Source organism: Sceloporus undulatus, chromosome 2 (assembly GCF_019175285.1).
Source record: "Sceloporus undulatus isolate JIND9_A2432 ecotype Alabama chromosome 2, SceUnd_v1.1, whole genome shotgun sequence".
Taxonomy (NCBI): Eukaryota; Metazoa; Chordata; class Lepidosauria; order Squamata; family Phrynosomatidae; genus Sceloporus; species Sceloporus undulatus.
The window spans coordinates 166,369,602-166,392,917 of NC_056523.1; the positions used below are offsets into that span (position 1 = coordinate 166,369,602).

General features: G+C 45.0%; 2 protein-coding genes across 7 annotated transcripts in view; one reads left to right on the plus strand and one right to left on the minus strand.

Moving 5' to 3' along the window:
• LARP4 (La ribonucleoprotein 4) overlaps positions 1–2,543 on the minus strand; it is a 58,124-nt gene extending 55,581 nt beyond the window's left edge. For 2 of the 6 annotated variants that reach the window (XM_042448273.1, XM_042448267.1), the window contains exon 1: positions 2,461–2,534. Coding sequence is in view for 2 of the 6 variants with exons in the window: in XM_042448278.1 (XP_042304212.1) it covers positions 2,461–2,478 (18 nt within the window). In the remaining 4 variants the exon portion in view is untranslated. Of the gene's footprint in view, positions 1–2,460 lie in introns of all 6 variants that reach the window. The other 4 variants (XM_042448278.1, XM_042448283.1, XM_042448280.1 and 1 more) reach the window with 4 other exon arrangements.
• Positions 2,544–17,998: 15,455 nt separating this feature from the next.
• Positions 17,999–23,316, plus strand: part of FAM186A (family with sequence similarity 186 member A) — a 16,158-nt gene continuing 10,840 nt past the window's right edge. The window contains exon 1 of the mRNA XM_042447583.1: positions 17,999–18,247. Within this exon, the coding sequence (XP_042303517.1) occupies positions 17,999–18,247 (249 nt within the window). The remainder of the gene's footprint in view (positions 18,248–23,316) is intronic.

A 23,316-nucleotide genomic window follows, 5' to 3' on the forward strand; every position in this document is an offset into this window, starting at 1 on the left:
CTCTTCCAAAACCAACCTGAGTCTGAATTTGTTGTCCATCTGGTTGCTAGGAATTAACTCAAGAAGCTACTTTGCTAATAGAAGGGAACATTCATAAACTTGGGATTTCACTGCCAAGGCTTACCGACTGATTCCGGATTGCGTGACCGTCTCTTACAATATTTTACTGACTTCTGAAACTCTCTTTGAATAAGCCAAATATCTTGCATGATTCGCAGAGCAAACAGCTGACACAAATACACTGTATCTCTAATATGCCTTTGGAAACTCATTTCTAGCAGCTACAACACTTAGATCAGGAAAGATCCTCCGGCCTTGGTGTTCTAATCTCCGTGTGGCTCAAGAAACATTATTTCAGTTATGTTTTTGTACTTTACTAATCTTGCCTTTTGTAGGGGGTACCCTTGGAAAAATTTCTTTAAGCAGTAACAGATGATGAGTCATGACCAAAACCCGCATTTTTTTTTCTACACAGAGGAAATTTAAACAACAGAAGTTAAATATCTCCTACTAGTCTCATTCCCCTTCTGTTTTTTATGACAAAACCACAACTGTAATATATGTACTTTGCTGGCTTCATTGCTACTACTCCATCTGCTGATTCACCTTTAGATTATAGCTTTCTTGATTAGATCATAGCTGCCTCAACCACTTTTTTACAGGTACAATTTAACAAAAGCCAGTCATCCATCAAGACTGAACATGATGTATGCACTTTAACTAGGAGTAAGCCCCGCTAAATTCAGTAAGGGTTACTTTTTGAAACTTTGACATTCCCAAACTTTCCAACCTGTCACCTAAAACCTGAGCCTAGGTAAACGCTTGGCTCCAAACTTTGCTCTACAGTGTGTAAGGCACAAATAACTCGACAAATGCATTACTATATCAAATTATACTGAAAGCAAAAAGGAGTCGTATTGTAAGACCTCTGTTAAGCATATGTAACATTTAAGTGGACTAAGTTTAAACTACACACCTTTTGTCAAGAGCCACTATTCCAAAGCAATCCTTTGCCCTCCAAAGTGAGGCATTCCTGGACCGACAGCAAATTCCACTGAAATGAAAACTTACTTCAAAGTTAAAATAGTGCAATTTAGTCCCTAAAAAACCATTGATTCTCTAAGGAACAAACAGTGTACTTTCAAGTTACACAAAATCAAGTATTATTTTGTAAACCCATTTTCCACTTTGAGCCAGCAAAATGTAAAAACCCGCTCAATATGTTACTTCTTAGCTTCAACCTCTCCCAAACTTCTCCCTTCACAAGCATAGCAGAAAATGTAAACCCTTCACTCTAGGATTTCCTCCTGGAAGAGAAGGAAGTAACCCTTTCCACCATATCCCTAAAGGTTATGCCCATCTGATTTGCTCAGCCCCACCCAAAGCAGCACTTCACCTTTGGATCCGGAACTCGGCCCTTGGCTGTTCACAAAGCATGATCTGTTTACTGCACTCTCAGCCCTCGGCAAAGTGGCTAAGCTGCGGCTTTCTTAAGTCGACATTTCTGCAACAAGAACACGATATAATTAGGATCTACTTCAAAGCCTAAGAAACAGAAAGACAACCACAGGGCGGTTCATTCTTTGCCCCCCAATGCCTGGGTGCATTCCCTGTAGGTGAAGGGACGAGGGTGAGGCCCTCAGGCTTATTGGCCTGTTCACGGGGGGAGGGGAGGGGCGGGCAGCCCTCCCTGTGACGGCGGCGTAAACCTTCACCACGTGCCCCTCGGTCGTGTCCCAGGCACTACGATGTAGAGCACACTTCGGACAAAAGGTCCCTGCGGTGTCTTCAAGCCGTGCCTCCTCCTCCTCCTCCACCAGAGGGGCAAACTGGCACACACACACGCTATATACAACACAAACTACACACACAATATATATACCCCAGCCACACACACCCGGTTCCTCTCCTTCCCCTCCCTACCCCCCTCTTTTCGGTTCCTCCTTTCCTTTGAGAGGCGGCGAGGGGACCTTTACCGGAGCCATCCGTCAGTCATGCTTGTGATTGCGCGCTGCTGCTGCGCTGGGGCCACGCGCTCTGCCGGCCTCTCCTTCCGAATCGCTCTCTCTCTCTCTCTCCTGGTCCTGCGCGCGCGCACTCCCTCCCTCCCTCAGGAAACGCACGCGCCACCCCGGCCATTTGCGAGGGGGGCCTCCTCGTCCTTCCTTCCTTCCTTTGCACACCCTCCCTCCTCCCTTGCCCCAGCCAGGGAAAGCCATCTCTCCTACACCACACGTTTCCCTTATCCGCCACACTTCCGAACGGACCTTCGCGCGCGACGGCCTCGTAGCCCCCCCCCCCCCTCCGGAAAAGGACGGGGCCGGTCCCCCCCCTCCATTGTGCGCGAGCGGGGCTGCCGTCCTGAGGCTCGCGCTGGCCGGCGGAGTCACGTGGGCCCATGCTGCGCGCTTTCCCCTCACCCCTCTCTCCTCGCTTTCCCTCCTCTTCATTCAGACTCACCTCCACGAAGAGCAGCATCTTCTCCTCCAGCTTCCTCTCGCCTCCTCCCCTCCCCTCCCCACAGCCGGCCCCTGACTCTCCTCCCGGCCCCCAGGCGCCCTCGCGGACGGTCCTCCTCCTGAGCGGCCTCCTCTCCCCTCCCCACCGCCGCCGCCGAAGGCCAAGGCTCCGCCCCTCTTCCTCCTCCTCCTGCCCCGCCCCTTCTCCAACTGCCGCTAGCTACGCTCCCTCCGCACCAGGGCCGGGCCCTTGGCTGACACCACGCACCTACTCTCCTCGCCCCTGCCGCCTCCCCTTCCGGGGGCAGCTCCTGGAAGCCTTCCGGGCACGCAGTCGTTAAAAGTTAAAAAGTGACCGGCCGGCACCAAATCAGGGCGTGTTCTAGCAGTTGAGCGGCGCGCGCAGCGGCCGTTGCAGGAGCTTACCATTCGCCCTACGCTCGGGGGAGGAGGAAATGAGGCTCCCTTCGCCGATCCGTCCATTCTCTTCCCGGGGGGACGGCGCTTTCTGTGGGATTAGCAAATGGGGATGATGATGATCATGGCCTGCGGCGGTCGCTCACCGGCAAAGGGGGGAGGCCCAAAACACACTGCAGGGAATGGGGATAGTCAGTACGGACGGCTTTAACTGCCCCGGCTCAATGCGAGGGAATCCTGGGGAACTGTAGTCTTGTGAGGCATTGAGCCTTTTTCTGCCAGAGAGAGCTCTGATGCCACAATAAGCCACAGCTCCATAGGATTCCCTCAGCACTGAGCCAGCGTCTCAAACTGGATTGCTTCTGCAGTGTGGTTTGCACAAAGCATAGTCTTCTTGGCAATTCCCTCCCCTTGCTCTCTGAGGCTGAGGAGAGTGTGTGACTGCCTGAGGTCGCCCAGTGGGCTTACGTAGCTTAGGAGCTGGGATTCAAACCCTGGTCCTCCACATTCATATCCAATGCTCACCCATGGCACCAGGCTGGCCCTTGGAACTCTGGCCTTCCACCCTCCTTCACCCCCGGCACCTTGTGTTACCATTCCAAAGCCGTTTCACCAAGACCGTTAGGAGCACCCAGGATTCCTCTTCCTTCAAAACAACTGCACTTTCAACACAGGTTGACCCAGGTCATAGTCGCCAATAAGTAACTGGGGATTTCCACCTGTTACTGTCACAGGCCCGCCGCCCAGGTTCTTCCTGAGCTATGGGTATTCTGGCAAAGATAGTTGTGGGTCAAGGATGCTTAACAGGCCTTATACAAACAAAGTATCAGCGCAATCTTAGGTTTCCTCCACCACTGTTGCACACCTCTATGCCATCTCTTTTTCCCTGTAAATCTAAAGCATTGCACATCCTTTAGGTTTCCCTTGCGCAAAAAAACACCTCTAGAAATAATCTAGTTTGAGACCGCTTTAAGTGCCCTAGGCTCAATGCTAGGGAACTTGGGAACTGTGCACTTGTGAGATGTTCACCTTCTTTGTCAGAGATCTAGTGCCACAAATAAACCTTGGGGCTTGACAACAGGCGCTGCGTGCCACCCGTCTTTGCCCCACATGGTTGCCGTAGCCACCAAAAGCATGACAACAGTGCGCTACCAGAAGCTGTTCTTTTTTGTGGGCCATAAGTGTCAAATGGCACCGTCTGATGCCACTTCTGCCACCTGTTGGCACTGCGTGGACACGCCATCATGGCACTGCCTGTACTGCGGCAGTAAACCATGATGCGACATCCTCGCAAACTAGGGGTGGCGGCATGTAAATGCCCACCTCATGTAGCCCTAGTTCGCTGGGAGGACGCTGCAAAATGCCCATCTGTACCGGGCCTATGAATTCTCAGGATTCCCTAATACATGAACCAGGGGCAGTTAAAGCAGTCTCAAACTGGATATTTCTGCAGTCTGTTTTGGACCTTAATTACACAACACAAGGACAAGGAAAAGGATGTTATTTTCTCCATGCCACACAAAGCCTTTCCAAACTGTCCCTCTGGATGTTTTGTTCTATTGACTCCTGCCTGCTCCAGACTAGGGATGGCTGTTGTTCAGTTCATTCTGTCTGGGAAGGTTGCCCCCCAATCACTACCAAAAACACAAACACGTAAATGAAGTCTAGCCTTCCTCACGCATGTTCCCTAACCGAGTACCAGTGTGGCTTACCTCTCTCTTCTCCTCTCTCTCTCTCTCTCTCTAATTTGTTGCTCACAGCAGCATCTGTCAGAATGGAACTGTGTGGCTGGGGTTTGTTACAGCAGCTCCTTTGGCAGATAGATAGAGTTGGTCCGCTCTCCCTAATCCATATTAAGAAGCTATGAGTTTTGCAGTCTGAACGAGCCATGGTTTAGCTGTTGATATCATAATCAGGATTTCATATTAAAAGATTACAAAGAGTTGCAGGACAGTTCTGTACATGTCCACTACAAGAGCTCTGGCCCCTATGTAGCAAAGAGTGAGGGGGATTAATTAGGCTAAGTGGGGAAGTGCTTCCCCTAGTCCTAATAATTGCCACTCAGAAGGAGTCTTCATGCATGAAGGGCATAGAGCCCCTAACAGCTTTAAATAATTGGGTGAAAGATTGATACAGGTTCAGAAATGGACTGATTGGTTGGAACCCACACCTCTAGCCAAACCACCACTCACGGCATAAACTCTCAGCTCTACTGCAAGATGAAAGGTGTTTTTAAAAGGCTCCGTCCCCATAATGGACTGCTCAAGCTTGAGACTAATGGAGGAAGCTCCTTCGCACCTAGACCCAGTGGTCATTGGCACCTGGCAAGTAATGGGAGCATGCTATATAGCAGTGATTCCAGACTCTCACTTCCAGATGTTTTGGCTTTGGTTCCCAGAATCTCAACCGTTTGGCCAAGGGGCTGAGGCTTCTGGACTGACGTCCAAAAGATCTAGAAGACCCAGGTTTGGGAATCACTGGCCTGTTACAGACTGCCAAAATAAAGCTGCTTCAGGTCTCTTTGGAGTATGCTATTTAAATGAGCATGCATCCTAAGAATCCGGAACGGCTGCACCAAGCTACAATCCGGTGCTTAGGAATGAAGTGTGGCTTTGGCGCGACCTCAGGACTCTTAGGACCCATGCATCATTTAATAGCATACCTCCAAAGAGACCAGAAGCAGCTTTATTTTGGCAGTCTGTAAACGGCCACTGCTATATACAAAAGGGTGCTCTCAGTTGTTATTTCCCTTCAAAACTCTTCATGCATCCTCAACATGTCAAGAGTGGTGAAATCAGAGCCAGAACAAAAATTTTGCTGCCTGAAGCAGAACAGCAAATATGCCTCCAGTCACCCAAGTCAAGATGCACAACACCCCAAGCAAAGTTGTTATGACACACATAGTGGGAAATCCCAGGATCACCTGCCAGTATCCATTGCAATAACAAAATGATAAAAATCATAACAAACAATTTAGCAGTTTCATTAACTATTTTGTTAATTTTCAGGTTACAAGATAAATGTGGCAAAACCCGAAGGATAGGATTTAATATGTGTAATAGGATAAAGTTCAATAGCAACATTACCAGTATATTGTCAAGGAGACTCTATAAAGGAGGAATACACTTATCAAATAGCAAAATGGATGGTGAAGCCACACCCTTCAGTTATTAGATTTCTATTTCCAGGTTCACAAAGGAAAAAAAAAACCCAATTTATTACTTATCAATGGCACCACAAAATTTTCTGTCTGGTGTGGCAACCTCACTTGCATAACAGTAAAGGCCAACTCGGTTGTTATCCAAGTAAACCTGGGGGAAATAGATTTGTGTGTGAACCGTTTTGTGTGCAAGCTCAGTTCTGGTATGGAAACATATCCGGGCAAAGCCGAGTATCTTCCTTTGTAAATCTTGTCCCCTTCCTGAGATGCTATTTTGCAACTCGTTTTGGTGGGAAGATCTTTTGATAAATCCGTAAGCATTATAACTCCCCTTGCTGTCCTAAATAGAATCTCTGTTCTGTGGGATTAGCTTGCAGCCCCTCCCATATATATGTTTATATTCCTAAGCTGCACCCAAAATTAATTTCCTTTGAAGTGAATAAAGTTTTCTTCTGACTAGATGTGAAAGAGATGCACTTTAGTCAAGTATCTGAGATGATATAAAGAACTTTAAAAGTTTTAGCTGATTCTTGTGATAGTCAAACCAGTTTTATTTTTCAAGGTGAAGTAATTAAACCAGTTTATTCTCAAGTTTCCTTTACCGAAGAACAGAGACTGTTTTAGATACTTAAAAAATGCTATGCCTACTTAACTGTCTTGTCATTTCTAACATGATATATAAGCCAGAAAAGAGCATTCGAGATTCAAACTGATAGCCATGTAGCTACACTGAGGGTTGCTTTCTTTAGCCCTTATCCGACGAGTGTGGAACTGGGGGTCTTCTGCACTGGGCGGTTCGAATTCACGTTATTTCGCACAATACCATCATACCATCACTTCGAATGGCCCAATCCGCACTCACGTTAAAGCGCGAGCTGCCGAACTGATGCGTTCTGGCTCCTCTTTTGGAGCGTGTGGCCAGGCGCTGATAAGGGGATTGGCGATATCCTGGATTGGGGCTCTGTTCGATCTCAGTGCGAATGGGTCTGGTGTGACTACCCAGTCCTGAATTCCATCGCAAGACCCCCAGATTCCAATTTTACTTCCGGTGGGTCTTTCCTCTTGCCGGTTCCAGGGAAAGCGGGGGGGCGGTTCCAGCGGCCTCCTCCTCCTCCTCCTCCCGGCTTGAGAGGCATCCCTGGCTGCATCCCAGGCAGGGAAGAGGCGCGGGGCGCTGGAATCGCGGTTCCAGCAGCCTCCTCCCTCCTCTCCCGGCTTGGAGCCAGCCTAGGCTGCCTCTCAAGCCGGGAGGAGGAGGAGGAGGCCGTTGGAACGGCGGCGATCGCCGCGATTCATGCGCACATGCGCCTGTTTCTATCCAGAGGCAGAATGATTTGTCTTCTGAGCAGATACAGCAAGGGAAGCAAAGGGAAAGCTAAATGTGCTTTTAAAAGAAAAGAAAAAAAGCATGGCAATCCCATCTCTTGCTGGGACAGGGGCAGATCTGACCCAAAAAGCCCACAGGTTTATTAAAAAAGAGAAGAGAGAGAGAGAGAGAGAGGCATCTCTCTCCCTGCTTCAGCCGCTGAAACCCCTGTGCCTGGCTCTTTAAAAAGGGAGGACACTTCCCCCGATGCCCTGCAAACGTCACCATGACGATAGCTTGATTGGCAGCGGCCAATCTACAGAATGCATTCGATTTCTTTGACAGCCTCTTTGACAGCCGCTGGAACTGCTCCTCCCCCCCCAGAATACATACACACACACTCACACAACACACGCAGAACCGGCATTGCTAAATTGTTGCAAGGGAAGGTCATGTAACCTTAAACCAAGCAGGAATGTAGAGAGGAAACAGAGAGGGAATGTAGAGAGCACGTTGTATCGCGATTGTTAATGTGCTTGAGCTGGCTCTCCAGCTGTTTACCGGGCTGTCATGACGGACCTCCCCTTTCACCCCGGATGTTTAGGTCGCAACCCATGAGGGCACCACTGAGCATGTGCGAGGGGGGCTGATACAAATCGGCAATCCTCATGTTGAGCACCGGTGTGACAAAACATTCTGCACTGAAAGCACTTCGCGGCGAATGCGGATTGGCCAATTTGAATCATGCCATGCGGAGGGACTCCCAGGTATGATGGTATTGTGCGAAATAACGTGATTCGAACCGCCCAGTGCAGAAGACCCCCAGTTCCACACTCGTCTGATAAGGGCTTTTGTCTGAGCCAATTGTAAATAAGGTGAGGAAGGTATTCCTTATAAACTAAGACTTAACAACAGCAAAGCCATTCTGTCCCACAGTTATGCAGCACTAGAGCTGGTTTTATAGAGACATGGACAGTTTAAAATGAGACATGTTTTAAAAGTTTTGTTAGCAAAATCTACTCTTTACAGAAATGGAAAGTTGTGCTGTGTAGAGTGCTGGCCATTTTGGTGACTATGGAAAGAGTAAATGATCTTACACTTATAAATCATGGTGCACATAGTAGATGCTAGCGTTCTTTTGGCAACAAGGCAGAAAAATCCCAAAAGTGCTTTACCCTCCCTGGCAGTAAATATAGAATAATAGAAACTTAAACAAGTAACAATGCTGCTGTTCATGATACACAAAACCAGCTGCCTGAGGCAGTTGTCTCTGTTTGCACAATGCTAAGCCTAAATAACCTAAGGGCACCAGATCCCATCTAATGTTGGAAGCTAAGCTGGGTTAGCTCTTATTAGTACTTGGATGGGAGACCACCAATAAATACCAATTGTTGTGAGCTATATTTCAGAGGAAAGAACTGACAAAGCCACCTCCAAGTATTATTTGCCTAAGAAAACCCTAAGGAATTAATGGGGTTGGAATTAAGTCAATAGGCAACTTGAAGGCACATATTCATGCAAGAATTACATTGGACAGTACAAAGATATGATCTCTCTAGAAAATGGAACAATGATTCCTTAAAGTCCATTTGATAGGATTGTAGTTAATAGGTATTTTTCAGTTACAAGCGACAGGTACTGGTGAGAAACTAGGCAACTGAGAGGTCGTCTCTAGAACAGAGGACAAATATACAGAACAATAATAGTCTTGGCTAGAAGATGGAACACAAATAACATGATCTGAGAAAAGGGGTATAAAATAACTATGTATAGGGCTTTTCTCCAGACAAACAGACTAATACATACAAGTATGCAGAGAAGGGGATAGTTAAAGAGGCTCATCAAAATTCATGGTTTTCAAATCCTGTAATGGTATAGATTCTTAAAACTAGATTGCATTCAGGAGTCCTGCTTATATGAGGTAATATTTCCCCCTTCATGAAGACATTAACTGTGCTCCATCCTTAAACCATATCCACAGCACATCTTGACGGACACTATTTGAAGCTGCTACTTCATGTAATTTGGTGTCCAAAAGGCAATTGAAGTTATTTTGCACTAATTATTGGATAAGTCCCTGACTGAAATGCTGAGAATGATTTTTTTTTTTTGGCTGAGAATGAGGCAAAGTCTGTTGTTGTTTTTTCCTATCAGCTAGACAAGTGTGCAACAACTTGTATACACACAGTAGCAACCTGCTTAATTGAAAATAGGCCTGTGCAATCTAATAGAATTTATTAATGGAAACCTTTTATTCTAACATACTGTAAAGCTCGTGGATGATATAAGCAATGCATTTTGATGACATGCTTTTTCTGATGACTAACAGTTTAAAATGAATATAGTATAGTAAATTGGGGATATTAGTCTAAATTACCTTTCAAGGGCATTTCACCCCCTCAGTTTGAGAGTCTGTGGTTTTGAGAAGAGAAAGCTAGAATGGGTCAAAGCTGTTGGACAAGTTTAAGCCTGGCCACCTCTAGATCTGTGTACAGGAGCCCTCCTACACAGAGAGAGAGTGAGAGTCTGGGGTGATCACAAAGTTAGCCAGAAGGATTCTGGTGCTGTGTTCCAGTGGGAGCTACAATGGCCTAGATGATGGATGGAGTTAATTCATCTTTCTTTTCTTCACTAGTTAAAAGGACAGGGAATGGGAGATATGTGCATGTAGCAGGACATGATTCTATGCTTGAAATGAATCTCAAAAGTAGGCAGAGAGCTAGCTTTGCACTCTGCAAGAAATCCTATGGGACTATATGAGCATTCCTTGAGGCTAATGGGAAAATTTCAGAAGTACAAGCACCATAGCACTAGCATTTTAAAAATTTTTGGTTATTATTTTCCATACTTTATTTTGATAGTGGCCTAATTTTTCCAAGTTTATTAATGTTGCAACTAGCCTACTGAACAGCATTTAAGAATAACTGATAAAATCAAGGTCTTGGCTGGCCTTGCCTACTAAGTTAACAGCTGGGTTGGTCTCCTCCCACTCTCTAAGCCAAACAATCAGAATGAATTAATAAGGATGATCAGTGGCTGAGTAATAGATGGCCCACCTTTATGAAGATAAGGTTTCCAGCAAGAGGTGGGAGTAACTTGGTTTGAAGCTGATAGGATTTTGTTTGGACTGTCTGTTTTGTCTTGGTCTGGAATCATAGACTCACAGAGTTGAAAGGTACCCCAAGAACCATCTATTTTATTGTATCCCCCTGCCAGTTGAGGAATCCACAGCTAAAGAATCTCTGACAAGTGGCTATCTAACCTCTGTTTAGAAATCTCCAGTGAAGGAGAGTCTACACCTTCTCAACTAGTCTTTCTTCATAAAGTTTAGTTGGAATCTCCTTTCTCGTTATTTGAATCCATTGGTTTGATTTGTACCTTCTGGAGCAGCAGAAAACAAACTTGCTCCATTTCCACCTGATAGCTTCAGATATTTGAAGCTAACTATCATGTCACCTCTAAATCTTCTCTTTTCCAGGGTAAATATCCCCAGTTCCCTCACCTGTTCCACACAGTGTTTAGTTTCCAGATCCCTTATCTTCCTCATCACTCTCCTCCAGTTCCATCTTATTAATATCCTTCCTAAACTATGGCACTGGGCTGAATATGCTTAAAAATCTGCTACAGTGTGGGCAAATACCGAGTGCATTTATTCTAACCTTTTTTTCAGTCTTTTGCATCTTGCTTTGTTGGAAAGAATTAAGAAGAGATTGAGAACTTGAGGATTTGCACCAACTGCAAGAGAGTACCATGACAAAATGTCAGAAGGCACTATTCAAATCACAAAGACGTGTTACAGACCGCCCCTTTGGGGCGGCCTGTAACCGGCCCTTTCCCCGCTGTATTAGGGCCTCAGCTGCCACAACGGCAGCCTCTGAGGCCCCGATCTGCCGCTTTCCAGGCCACGGGGAAGCGGCAAAAGGCCGCTTCCTCGCGGCCTGGAAAGGGGTGTCCTTGGGGCTTCATGCCCCAAGGACACCCGATGGCGGTGGGGAGGAGGAGAAAGGGGCCGCTTGGCCCCTTTCTCCCTTGCGTCCCTGGCGCAGTTGTCTAAAGGCTGTGCCAGCGATGCAAACCACAGAAGGAGCTACGTTTCAGAGCTCTTTCTTGCGCCGCGGAAAGGGCGCACGGCATGACAACGTCACAACCGCGCTGCCTTGTTTGAAGGTGGCACAGTGGTGACATAGTCATGGCGGCGCCCATCTGTATAGGGCACCTCCATTTTGTACAGACTGGGTCCGTACTAGGGTTAGAAGTGACGCCCCTTTCTAACCCTAGTACACGCTCGTCGCGTACTAGGGTGCCCGTTTGTAACGGGCCAAAGTTTCTCATATCCAGGATTCAGAATGAGGAGGAGGAACTATAATTTCCATCAGAAAATCAGAAATGGTTTGAGTGTTGGACTATCACTCCAGAAAATGGGTTCAAATCCATGCTATGCCATGGAGGCCTTGAGGGTGACTCAAGCGAGTCATGCTTAGCCTCAGAGGAAGGCAAAGGGAAACCTCCTCTGAACAAATCTTGCCAAGAAAACCTTGTGATAGAGTTGCCATAAATCAGAAATGACTTGAAGGCACACACCGCCATCACCACCACCAAAACCAACAGTTTTTAGATTGGTGTGTGGGGCTTAAAGAAAGTTTTCAAGATTTTATACAGGGCATCAGAGCCGGCCCTGCTGCAGCATGGGGAGATAACAAAGAAAACTACTTGTTAGAAGACAAATTACTACATGACATGATGGAATAAAACAGATCTCTGCTTTGGTGCATTGTTTGCCAAATGTAAAAGCTTCAAGTACAAATCAAACTCAGGCCAAGCAAGGTAAATGATCTGCCAACTGAGGGGTGGTTTCTCAAGTTAATGAAGAATCTGGAAGTTTTCTGTTTGACTATAATGGATTACTAATAACACTAGTAGAAAGTTATTAAAGGTCTAGTTTGAATAACAGGAAAGATGGCATGGAGGGAGAGTCACTGATTGTGAATAATACAAACATTTGTAAAGGAGCAAATATGAAGTACAGCAATAAACCAAAGAAAAGTGAAAACAGAAAAATGTAAAGAAATGTAATAAATGATCACAAGATTATTTAAAAGTTTTTAAAATTGTAGTGTATCTTCCCAGCCCGGTCTCAGCCCGTGACCAGATTGAGAAAAAGGCAATGAGATCATCTTCAATGTTCACTAGGCTACACTGGATATGGAAACACTATACCCAGCCAATGAGCTCATCTAGACTGGTCAGACATGGCCATTTTTAGTTACTGCTTTTATTTTAAATAATGTTTTTTTCCCTCCAAATGTATTTTCCAGTAATTCCTGTCAGCTACTGAAACCTTTTATTCTTTAATTGAATCCAACACTTTTTTTAAAAAAATCCTGTTACATTTTAAAGAGCCCTGGTGAAGGGGTAAAGTGCTGGTAATGCTGCCAAAACATTGTGAGTTCTATTTTGCAGAGCTCCACACTGACTTCCATCCTTTTATAGGTCGGCAAAATGAGCACCCAGCTTGTTGGGTGCAATTGGCTAACACATTGTAAACTGCTTAAAGAGTGCGTAGCACTAAAAAACGGTATGTAAATGTAAGTGCTATTGCTAAATTTCAAATCTGTGTATGAACACTATGTTGCAGCTTATTTTGTTTTTTCTTTGGGCAGGGCCTTCTGTGTACACAATGACATGGGATGTGGCCATTATTTCATGCTTTTATACTCCATTTGAGAATTTCTAATTTCCTATCTACAAAAAACAATTTCCTCCCCACACCATCTTTTTTCTGTATATTGTACTAGTGGTAAACACTTGAAAAAAATTGAATTAATATCTCTTGCAGCTGAGCACCTGAATTTTATTGAAAAAGCAAAACAAAACTGTAGTTTCCCAATAGGGAGTGCAGAAGTCAGAATGAAAGGGGGGGGGGGAGGATGAAGAGATGGGGATGAGACAAGGAAGAAGAGATTAGGAGGAAGCAGTCAGGATGGGTGGAATCCATGGTCCTATCACACACACACACACACACACACACACACACACACACACACACACACCAAAGCTGCTACATTCAGGAGGCACTTTTGGAAACAGACATGAGAACAACTTAACAGACCCCATCAAAAACAGACACAAAATAGCTTGTAACCCTACATAACAAAAAGATAATGTGGATGAGCCTGGGTAGCACTAGGTAAAGTGAATACCAAAACAAAACAAAAAAAAGACACCAACTTCTTTTTAAACATCAAAATCTTTGGGGCTAAACAAATAATAATAATAATAATAATAATAATAATAATAATAATATCTTTATTTATATTTCACGCCTCTCCCCATTGATCGAGGCGGGAGTACATCAGATAAAATCACCATTACAGCAAGTACAAAGTTATCCAAACAATATACACTGGTGGCAGAAGAATTTCTTTGCTGCTTTTGGGTAGCTGTAAGTTGGAAATGGAATCACACAACATCTTTGTCATCACCACAGAGTTGCCCTTCGGATGGTTTCTTTCTTTCTTGTATTCAATCTGATTCATTCTGAGTTTTTCATTTGTGTTCTAATCTAATCAATGTCCTCCTGATTTAATCACCCCAACCCCACTTGAAGCCTGAGGGACCTGTTCAGCTTTAGTAAGAAGGACTATTTTCCCATTCCAGAACTCAGCCAGAACTTTATCAGACCCACAGGGTTTTGACAAACAAGAAAATTCCCATAGGCATCAGAAAACCATTGCGATCCATCAGCTTCTTGCATACTATCTTAATCAGTCCTGTGGGCCAGTGCAGCAAAAAGGGATCTGGATGGCAACTGAGATCTACCCAGTCTTGCCTCTTCTTACCAGTACAGTGCTACAGCGGTGCTGCTATCAAGCCCTTCTTTGGAGAGTCAATCTTCCAAGGTTCTTCTGGGTTTAAGGCAGGGGTCAGCAACCTACGGCCCACAGGCCGCATGCGGCCCGCCGAGGCCTAGGGACCGGCCCCAGCCCAGCCCTGCCGCAGATTGCAGCCGGGGCCTCTGGCCTCCGGCGCAGGCACGCAGGGCAAACAGCAGGCAAGGGGGGCAAGGAGGAGCAAGTGGGGGCAAGGAGGGGCAAGGGAGAGCAAGTGGGGGCAAGTGGGGGCAAGGAGGGGCAAGGAGGAGCAAGGGGGACAAGGAGGAGCAAGTGGGGGCAAGGGGGACAAGGAGGAGCAAGTGGGGGCAAGAGGGGCAAGGAGGAGCAAGTGGGGGCAAGGGGAGCAAGTGGGGGCAAGGGGGCAAGGGGGAGCAGGGGGGGGCAAGGGGGGGCAATTGTCTACAGAAACCTCAGAAACATGCATTTATATTAACATTTTTTTAAAAATCAGCAGATTTTTTTTGCGTGTCCTCCATTTTTTAAATAAAAAAGTGTCCTCCATTTTAAATTTTTGTCCTACATTTGTCCCAGTTTATTTATTTATTTAAGTTTTTTAAAAAAATATTTAATTATTTTTTTTTGGCTTCGGCCCCCTGAGTTGTCTGAGGGACAGCAACCTGGCCCCCCGGTCAAAAAGGTTGCCTACCCCTGGTTTAAGGGCTCACCACCCTCCTCCTCTCTCTTATGGCTACTGGGAACACAGAATAATAATTACAGTGCTCCTGGTAGTGCTGTTCATGGAGATGTGTGACCAGAGCTCCCCCTTCACTCTCCCTTGAGAAATAAATCAGGCATTTAAAAAGTGAAGTCTTTAATAACAATAAATAAATAAACAAGAACATTACATAGTAAAAGGTAAATGAAGTTATAACATGAAAACTCAGATGGTTTAAAGTACACAAATTTTCTAAGCACTTTCCCCTGGTTGCCAAAAATAAATAAAATAAATAAGCATAGGCTTTACACACACATATACCACAGTGCTCTCCAGCTCCATCTGTTGCCGACACTTTCACACCTCCCATTGTCTAACCCAGACCATGAGCCTTACTCATCGCCCCTGAAGTTGACCCTTCTTACAACCTAGTCCCAGACACCTTGCAGGGTCATTACACCCAGTAGGTCTAATACCTAACCAGGATCTGTCCATAGAAATACAGAGTTCTTCCATACCAGATCATCTCCATTCCACACCCAAGGCAGTTTCAGTATGGATGTTGAAGTCTTCCAGCTCTACTCCCAGTATGACTCCAGCTACTTCAAAAACAGGGACCATTGTCGAATAGAGCATGCAGTAGGCCAAGAGTCTCAGTTCTGTCCCAAGCACCCATCTTCATATACACACACTCAAACTGGAAGATAGGTTGAGGCATCCCCAAGTCTTATATGCTGATGCACAGAAAACCCAACTGAGCAAAATTCATACACAAAGGTGTCTATGATACAAGCCAAGTTGGCTCACTCATCCAGTATCAAGTCCTTAATGGCCATTGATCTCACATTTACCAACTTTATATTCAGCAGCAGTACTTTCCGTCCAGTCACCAAGGCCATTCAGGTTTTTGTAGATAGGTGACAGTGTCCTCAAATCCCCATAGTAATAGTTACTTCCTCCATGAGACTATTTTTTCACTTCATTGTGTCTATTGAAATAAATATAATAATAATATTCTCTTAATACATTGGGGCCAGGAGCCCTGGTGGCGCAGTGGTTAAATACCTGTACTGCAGCCATTCACTCAAAACCACAAGGTTGCGAGTTCAAGACCAGCAAAAGGGCCCAAGCTCGACTCAGGCTTGCATCCTTCCAAGGTCGCTAAAATGAGTACCCAGACTGTTGGGGGCAAATTAGCTTACTTGCTAATTAGCTTACTTGCTGTTCACTGTTATGATCTTTGGAATAGCGGTATATAAATAAAACAAATTATTATTATTATTAAAAGATCACTGAGCTCTTGCATTTTTAGTAATGGGCAAAAATGGGGGTGGATTTCAGCATGTGTGGGATACATACCGTAATACAATTAGCCCTCGGTATCAACGGGCTTGCCATCTGCAAATCCAAGGATTTGTGGATGTCAGGCCCAAACTGTCCCCAATGGTTGCGCATGCATGCAGCTGCACTGCCATTAAGTTCCATTGTCCCCAATGGCAGCGCAGCCACATGCACTTGCCGCCACAGGACAACGGGGACTGTCCCTAATGGCGGCATGGACACATGTATTCACTGTCACTGAGAATGACACAGCTTTGAGCATATGCAGATCAGATTTTGGTATCCACAGTGGGGTCCAGATACTGAGGGCCGACTGTAATCTATACCTACTGAATGTTCCATTATGTTCATTTATTAAAAGCCAATTCTGCCACTTCTTAGTTCCTGGGGAAGCTGCATTTAGTCCTGTTTTGACACAGCATCAATTGGATACAGTTTATTTGAGGCAGGAGGGGACAGAATTCGAATTGATTCCCACCCGTGTTCAGATGTCTACATTCAGATATCAGGTTTAAAAAATTGACCATTGACCGTACAAAGGCCTTTCATGACACCTTGCTACAGCTAATACTTCTGGTGAAATGAAACACAATTGTGTGTTCCATGAGCAGAATGAAAAACAAGGGTTGGATCATATTGTTATTGGACCATTAAAATAATAATAATAATACAGACAAGCTTTCAAGTCCTCCAGCACTCTTCATTGGTCTGTTGTTACAGAACTTGAGATGCAGGGGCAGGTGAATAAAAGTCCCCAAATCACCCTAGCTAGATAATCTGTGTTTACACAGAAGTCCCAAGACAAAGACTGCAGGTTTGGAGAATCCAGCTATTATTATGATATCAGGTTTCATCTTGAAAGATATAGAGGTTTTCCATTCCTAGAGACAAAGGGCTGCCTTCTGGGCATGCAATAAAGTATCTATTGCCTTTCATATATGGCTCCTGTCCCAGTTTGAATCAAAAATATTGTGCAACATAGCCGACTCTGTATCCCAAATTCTATAGCCCTTTATGGAGAGGACTGGAAAACTCACTTGAATGGTCAAGTCTGTATTTTAGTGGTCCAATAAAGTTACAATGCCACTCTGATGTCTCATAACAGCCAAACAATTATATCTTTATTGGACCAACCAAAATGCACAATTGCATGTCGCAAGCTTTCGAAGTCACACTGGCTTCTTCATCAGGCAAACAGGAGAAAGAAATTGAAGATGTTAGTCATAGGCCTGTATTTTCTGTTTCTGGTCTTAGTTCAGATGATAGGGAGGTCTATCTGTAGGCTGGCACCTCCCCCTTTGGCCATGCAGTCACTGGTAGATTTTCAAAGTCCATTTGCAATTCAAAGAAGATGTTTCCTTGGAATCCAGCACTCTAGTCTCTAATTATAGTTCAGAAAGGCAGTGGCTATTGAGTTGGAAGGCTCACTTTCTCTCCTCCTGATATACAACATGGTGCCATGTGTACTCTTTTATGATACTGATGTATTCTGGGACACATTATATATGGAACTCATTCTTGAGTATGTTGAGCTTACCTTTTCCTGGGCCACCTTTATATGCAAATGGATGTGTTCTGTCCAGTGATGTCATGGGTTAGAAGCGGTGGAATGGCTACTGTGGCAGCAACCGCACAAACAGAATCTGCACATATCCTGGTGATGATTTTCTTCTGTTTAACAGCAGGAAAAGCTAAGCCTGTCTTTCTTCCTCCACTTGCTTGCCCAAAGTGCAAGGAAATTTACATTGCTCATTGTATGCTGCAGTCATGGATGTCTTTAAGTTAGCATGGGAAAATCTGCCATCCCCTGTTCCCAAAAAGGATGATGCTGAATTGTCAGCCTCATCAAAATCAGGAAGTGAAAGTGAAGGTGAATCAGAAAGTGATATTGATGCCAAACCCAAAGCTCCAATCATGAAACCCGAAATCACCATATCTTCAGTAATTGAAATCCCCCCTTCTGTGAAGAATGTGTTGGAAAAACTGGAGGTATCACAGCTAGAAAGAGCAAAGAAGGTATGTGCCAAAGTTATTTTTTAAATCAACGGAATGCCCACCCTGGAGCAGGGAGAGCTGTTGGAGCAGGAGAACAAGTATGTGTGATTTCTGCCTATCCTAGTTCTGGGGGGATTAACTGGAATAAATTTTAACAAGTTTTGAACATAACTATTTTTTATTTAATTCTTACCACAGCTACACCAAGTGAAATGCCCATGTAGAGCTAACTATAGTCTATTTCTCACTAGAACAATGCAATCAATAATCCTTTTGTAGTTCAAAAGAAGAAGTATATAATTCTTGTTTGCAATCATCCAAATGCTCTTGTGGTTCATTAAAATCTTGGTGCTAGCTTCACAGACTTCTCTGCAAACCACTTTAGTTCCAAACAGCACAGCAAAAACATATGTATAAATTGCAGTGAATCACATCTAAATAACAACCAGAACAAATACCAGGAATATAAAAATTGGTTCTCCATGGTCATGACACTGAGGAACAAGCACAGTTTTACTTGCTTGGGTTTAATACCCCTAGGATCCCTAACCAGGCTAGCTCTGTTGCTAGGTGATTCTGGGGGCTGGAATCCAAACAAGTGACTTTTCTAATCTCTGCTTAGCTTTGTACGTTGGAGTCATCTGAGGAAAGCTAGGACCGAAAAAACCCCCAGCCTGTTCTGCTGGAAATCTCAATTAAAAACAATGAGCTCTTACTAAATTACATGTATAGGTATGCATCTCTTTATATAACTCTGGAGTGGATTTGAAAAACACATTTAAACCGCCCCTTTTAAAAGGGGTCTTAACTCACACAATAAATGTTCAATATATTGTGTAAATTGACTAGAGCTTGAAAAGGATGCTTTTTTAAAAAAATCACAACTCCCAGAATCCCCTGTGAGAATGAACACTGGTTGTGCTGGCTAGAGGATTTTGGGAGTTATAGTCTAAAAGTAGCTTTTAATTATTGACAGTTGCTGTATTTGTACTGGTAAGGAAAGGGAGTGGCACTTGTGAGATTTTCTGCCTGTGGTACCAAAATAATTTATCTTGCTTCAGGTAGTATGTACTTTGCTTTGAAGGAGAAGGAAGATTCCATATATTCAGTTTCAGACGGCTAGTGCCCTCTGATGTCTGGAGGAGAAAAGTGGTAAGATGAGCAAAATATCTGAGGAAATATAAATTCCTCAGGCAGCTGACTAAAAATGCCCAATGTACACTGCAGCCTAAATCCAAAGTATTGTCAAGAGTAGACCCATCAAATAAATTAATAGTGTAGACATACTGACTTACCAAACTCCCATTGATTTAGTGGGTTTGTTCTAGTTGAGTCAACCAAGTACCGTATTTTCTGGTGTATAAGACAACTTTTTGACCTTCAAAAATTGGGTCAAAAGTTGGGGGTCATCTTATACACCAGGTTAAGCCCAGCAACAAGAGAGCCCCGTGGCCTAGCACTCGCGCCCTCGGCCGGCTGCTGGCTTCTTAGGCCTCTGGAGGCCTTTTGAAGCCAGCGAGCGCGTGCATGGCCAGCTTCCGGCTCCTCAGGAAGAGGGGTAGCCTAAACTCTATATTTTTATTCAAAACGTTGGGGGTCGTCTTATACGCCGGAAAATACAGTAGTTTTAGACTGTTTTTGTACAGAAGTACCTTTCTACTACAAAACCAACCAACCGCCAGCGCTAGCAATTCTTATTTTAAATAGGTAGCAGTCTCCCCACCATTGTATTGTTTAACCTCAGAAAGTACAGTATCCATTTTTCAAACAGAAAAGGACTTCTGGCCAATTCAGGTTTGGACTGAGAGGGGGCAACTGGGGCAATCTATGCAGCCCCAAGAAGGGCTCCCATCCTAGGCTGAATATGGGGCCCCAGGCCTGCTGCAGTTGCCTACTCTTGGCCTAAATATGCCTTCTTCTGCCCTTCAGTCTTAGGCTGCCTCTGCACTGCAAAGTTTGACACCTCTTTAACTGCTATGGCTCAATGCTATGAAATTTGGGGGAGTTACAGTTTTCTGATATCTGTAGCCTTCTCTGAGAGAGAGCTCTGTTGCTATAACAAAGTACAAATCCCAGGATTCCATAGCACTGAGCCATGACAGTTAAATCAGTGTCAAACTGTGTTATCTCTGCAGTGCAGGTGCAGCCTTAGATTCCTCTCCAGACCCTTTTAAAGAGATTTTCTTTTCTTTTCTTTTCTTGTGGTCTTGTTTTTGTGCCGCACAAATTTCATTGTGGGGTTACCTCATAGGGGCTGGGTGAGAGGGAAGTGGCTTCATTCTACTGAACTTGTCTGGCAACCTTTCTTCCTGCCTTCACTTTCAGATGGGCTGGTGCAGAAGGAGGAGGTTAATGTTTTGGGGGGAAATAGAAATCATTCCTCCCTTTGCTTTCAAAGGCGTATATGTCTGTCATTCATTCATTCATTCATACATACATACATTTATATCTTAAACAACTTTGCCAATATGCATCTACAGAGTTCTGCAACTGTGAATAACATTTCCCCCCAATAAAATTGTCCCTGCACATCTGTAATGCTTTGTCAGGGTGGGATATCGACTAAAAGGGGGGGGGATGTAGGGTATGTACATACAGAAGGTCTCTAAACTGAGGACTTTATCACATGGGGGAATCAGGGGTTTTACAAGGTATTTTCCCAGGACAGTCATGTGATCATGGCAAATTTCACTAGGAAATCCTGTGAATGATTTTGCTGCTGGAGCATTCCTGGTTCTTCTTGCGATAGGTCCTCGCTAAGCACGATGTGTGGGAAAATCTTTGCCATGATTGTGTGACTGTCCTGAGAAACTAACTAGGAAAGTCAGGTACAGGTACTTAACAATACTACAAAAACTTATTTGTTTTTGTGTTTATTATAATAATACATCTAAAGCTTAACAAATCATGAAGAGAACAAACAGAAATAAGTAAAGTAATGTATAATATAATTGAACAGACTGCCAATCGCACAATGCTCCAAGTGCGAAAAACCATTCCTGGGGCACTCACGCAGTTGGCAGTCACGTGGTGTCACTGTCTTTTTCTTTTATTTAAACCATTTATATCCCAACTTTCTCGCACAATGGGATTCAAGGCAGGTCCCCTCCTCCCCCCTTTCCTTCCTCCCCTTGCTGTTTTTTAAAAACCTTTTCCTTCTATTTTTCACGCAATTCTGGAGCTGTGAAACCCCAAAGTTTTAAAAAATTGTTTCGAAAAGTTTAAACTGGGGCCGCAAAGCTCCAGAACTGTGCAAATAAGGCATGCTGGGTAAAGCATAAGGGGGGGGGGGGGGGGGCCAGGGTTTTGGAGTGGGATGGGAAGATGCAAGGGGGGGGCAGCAGCTCCAGTAACATGAATGGAATAAGTGCAGTGGTGGCTGCTCCAAAATCAATATGTCATTGACCTGTTTTATTTTTGCTTGCCTGACTGCAGCGTGAAAGGGGCTGGAGTGATAACGTCCTAGGTCATTGTTTTCTTCAGAGCAGACACAGGGCTGTGGGTTATGTGGGGATCCCAATAGCATTAAAGTGGGACGCAGTGGTTTTGTATCAGTTTCCAGAGCAGCATGGAAAACACATTTCTGATGAAAGGAGGGGAGAATGGAGCACGAGGCAGACTTTATTCAACTTCTAGAAAAATCTCTGATCAAGGCAAGGGTGGGCAACTACAGAAGTTTCAGGGGATCCATGTTGATCCTTGCAGTAGGTCACATCACTTTCTCTCCTAAATCAGCCAAGAACAAAAGTAGAGGTGAATTACTGTTTTGGTTTCCCAGTGTCTGGCACTGTTGGGGAGAATTAATAGTCTATTTCAGCAAGCCATCACTCCTACAGACCTCCAGTAGTAGTGAGTTTCTTGTGTTGAGTGATTTCTTCCCCGACTACATGGGCTGTCTGTATGTGATAGGGATTTTGGGGGGAGGGGGGACTGGCAAGGATATAGTGGGTACAAAAAAGTGCCTGCAGGCCAAATGCAGCTGCAGGTCACAGTTTGCCTGCCCCTGGATTAAACTACAGTGGATCTTGGTTAATGTCCGTGAATTAAATTGTGTTTTTAAAAACACTGTGAAGCAGTTGGGTTCCCCTTCCACTTCTGACATACCGCAAGTGGTACAAAATGACCTCTGGCTGAAATCCTGCTACAAAGTTATACAACTTCTATCAATTAACTTTTCAAACGACCTCCTACTTCTCCTATAATTACAACATATGAATTGGCATGTGGCTTGAAGTGCATGATAAAGACAGCGGATACAGCACTGTATTCATTAACATGTGCATACCTACCAACAATCGCCTTTTCAGAGGAGAGGCAACACAAAAGGCACTCCCATGGAACGCCAAGTCAAATTAGATCCTGTTCTTTATTTGTTTATGAGTCTTCACTGCTGCAGTATTTGATGCCTCTCTAGCTCTTGCTGTGTGAAAATGGAAGAGTGATGAGTTCTACCTGCATTAAGAATATAAGGGGCTGGCCTGAAGAAAGAGGCTCCTCCCTCCCTAACTGTCATCATTCGGCCTCTGAGGGAGAGAGTAGGCTGGTCCAGTTCCATCAGGGGCTGGCCTGAAGAAAGAGGCTCCTCCCTCCCTGTCATCGTTCGGCCTCTGAGGGAGAGAGTAGGCTGGCCCAGTTCCATCGGGGCTGGCCTGAAGAAAGAGGCTCCTCCCTCCCTAACTGTCATCGTTCGGCCTCTGAGGGAGAGAGTAGGCTGGCCCAGTTCCATCGGGGCTGGCCTGAAGACAGAGGCTCCTCCCTCCCTAACTGTCATCGTTCGGCCTCTGAGGGAGAGAGTAGTCTGGCCCAGTTCCATCAAGGGCTAGCCTGAAGAAAGAGGCTCCTCCCTCCCTAACTGTCATCTTTCGGCCTCTGAGGGAGAGAGTAGGCTGGCCCAGTTCCATCAGGGGCTAGCCTGAAGAAAGAGGCTCTTCCCTCCCTAACTGTCATCTTTCGGCCTGTAAGGGAGAGAGTAGGCTGGCCCAGTTCCATCGGGGCTAGCCTGAAGAAAGAGGCCCCTCCCTCCATAACTGTCATCTTTCGGCTTGTAAGGGAGAGAGTAGGCTGGCCCAGTTCCATCGGGGCTAGCCTGA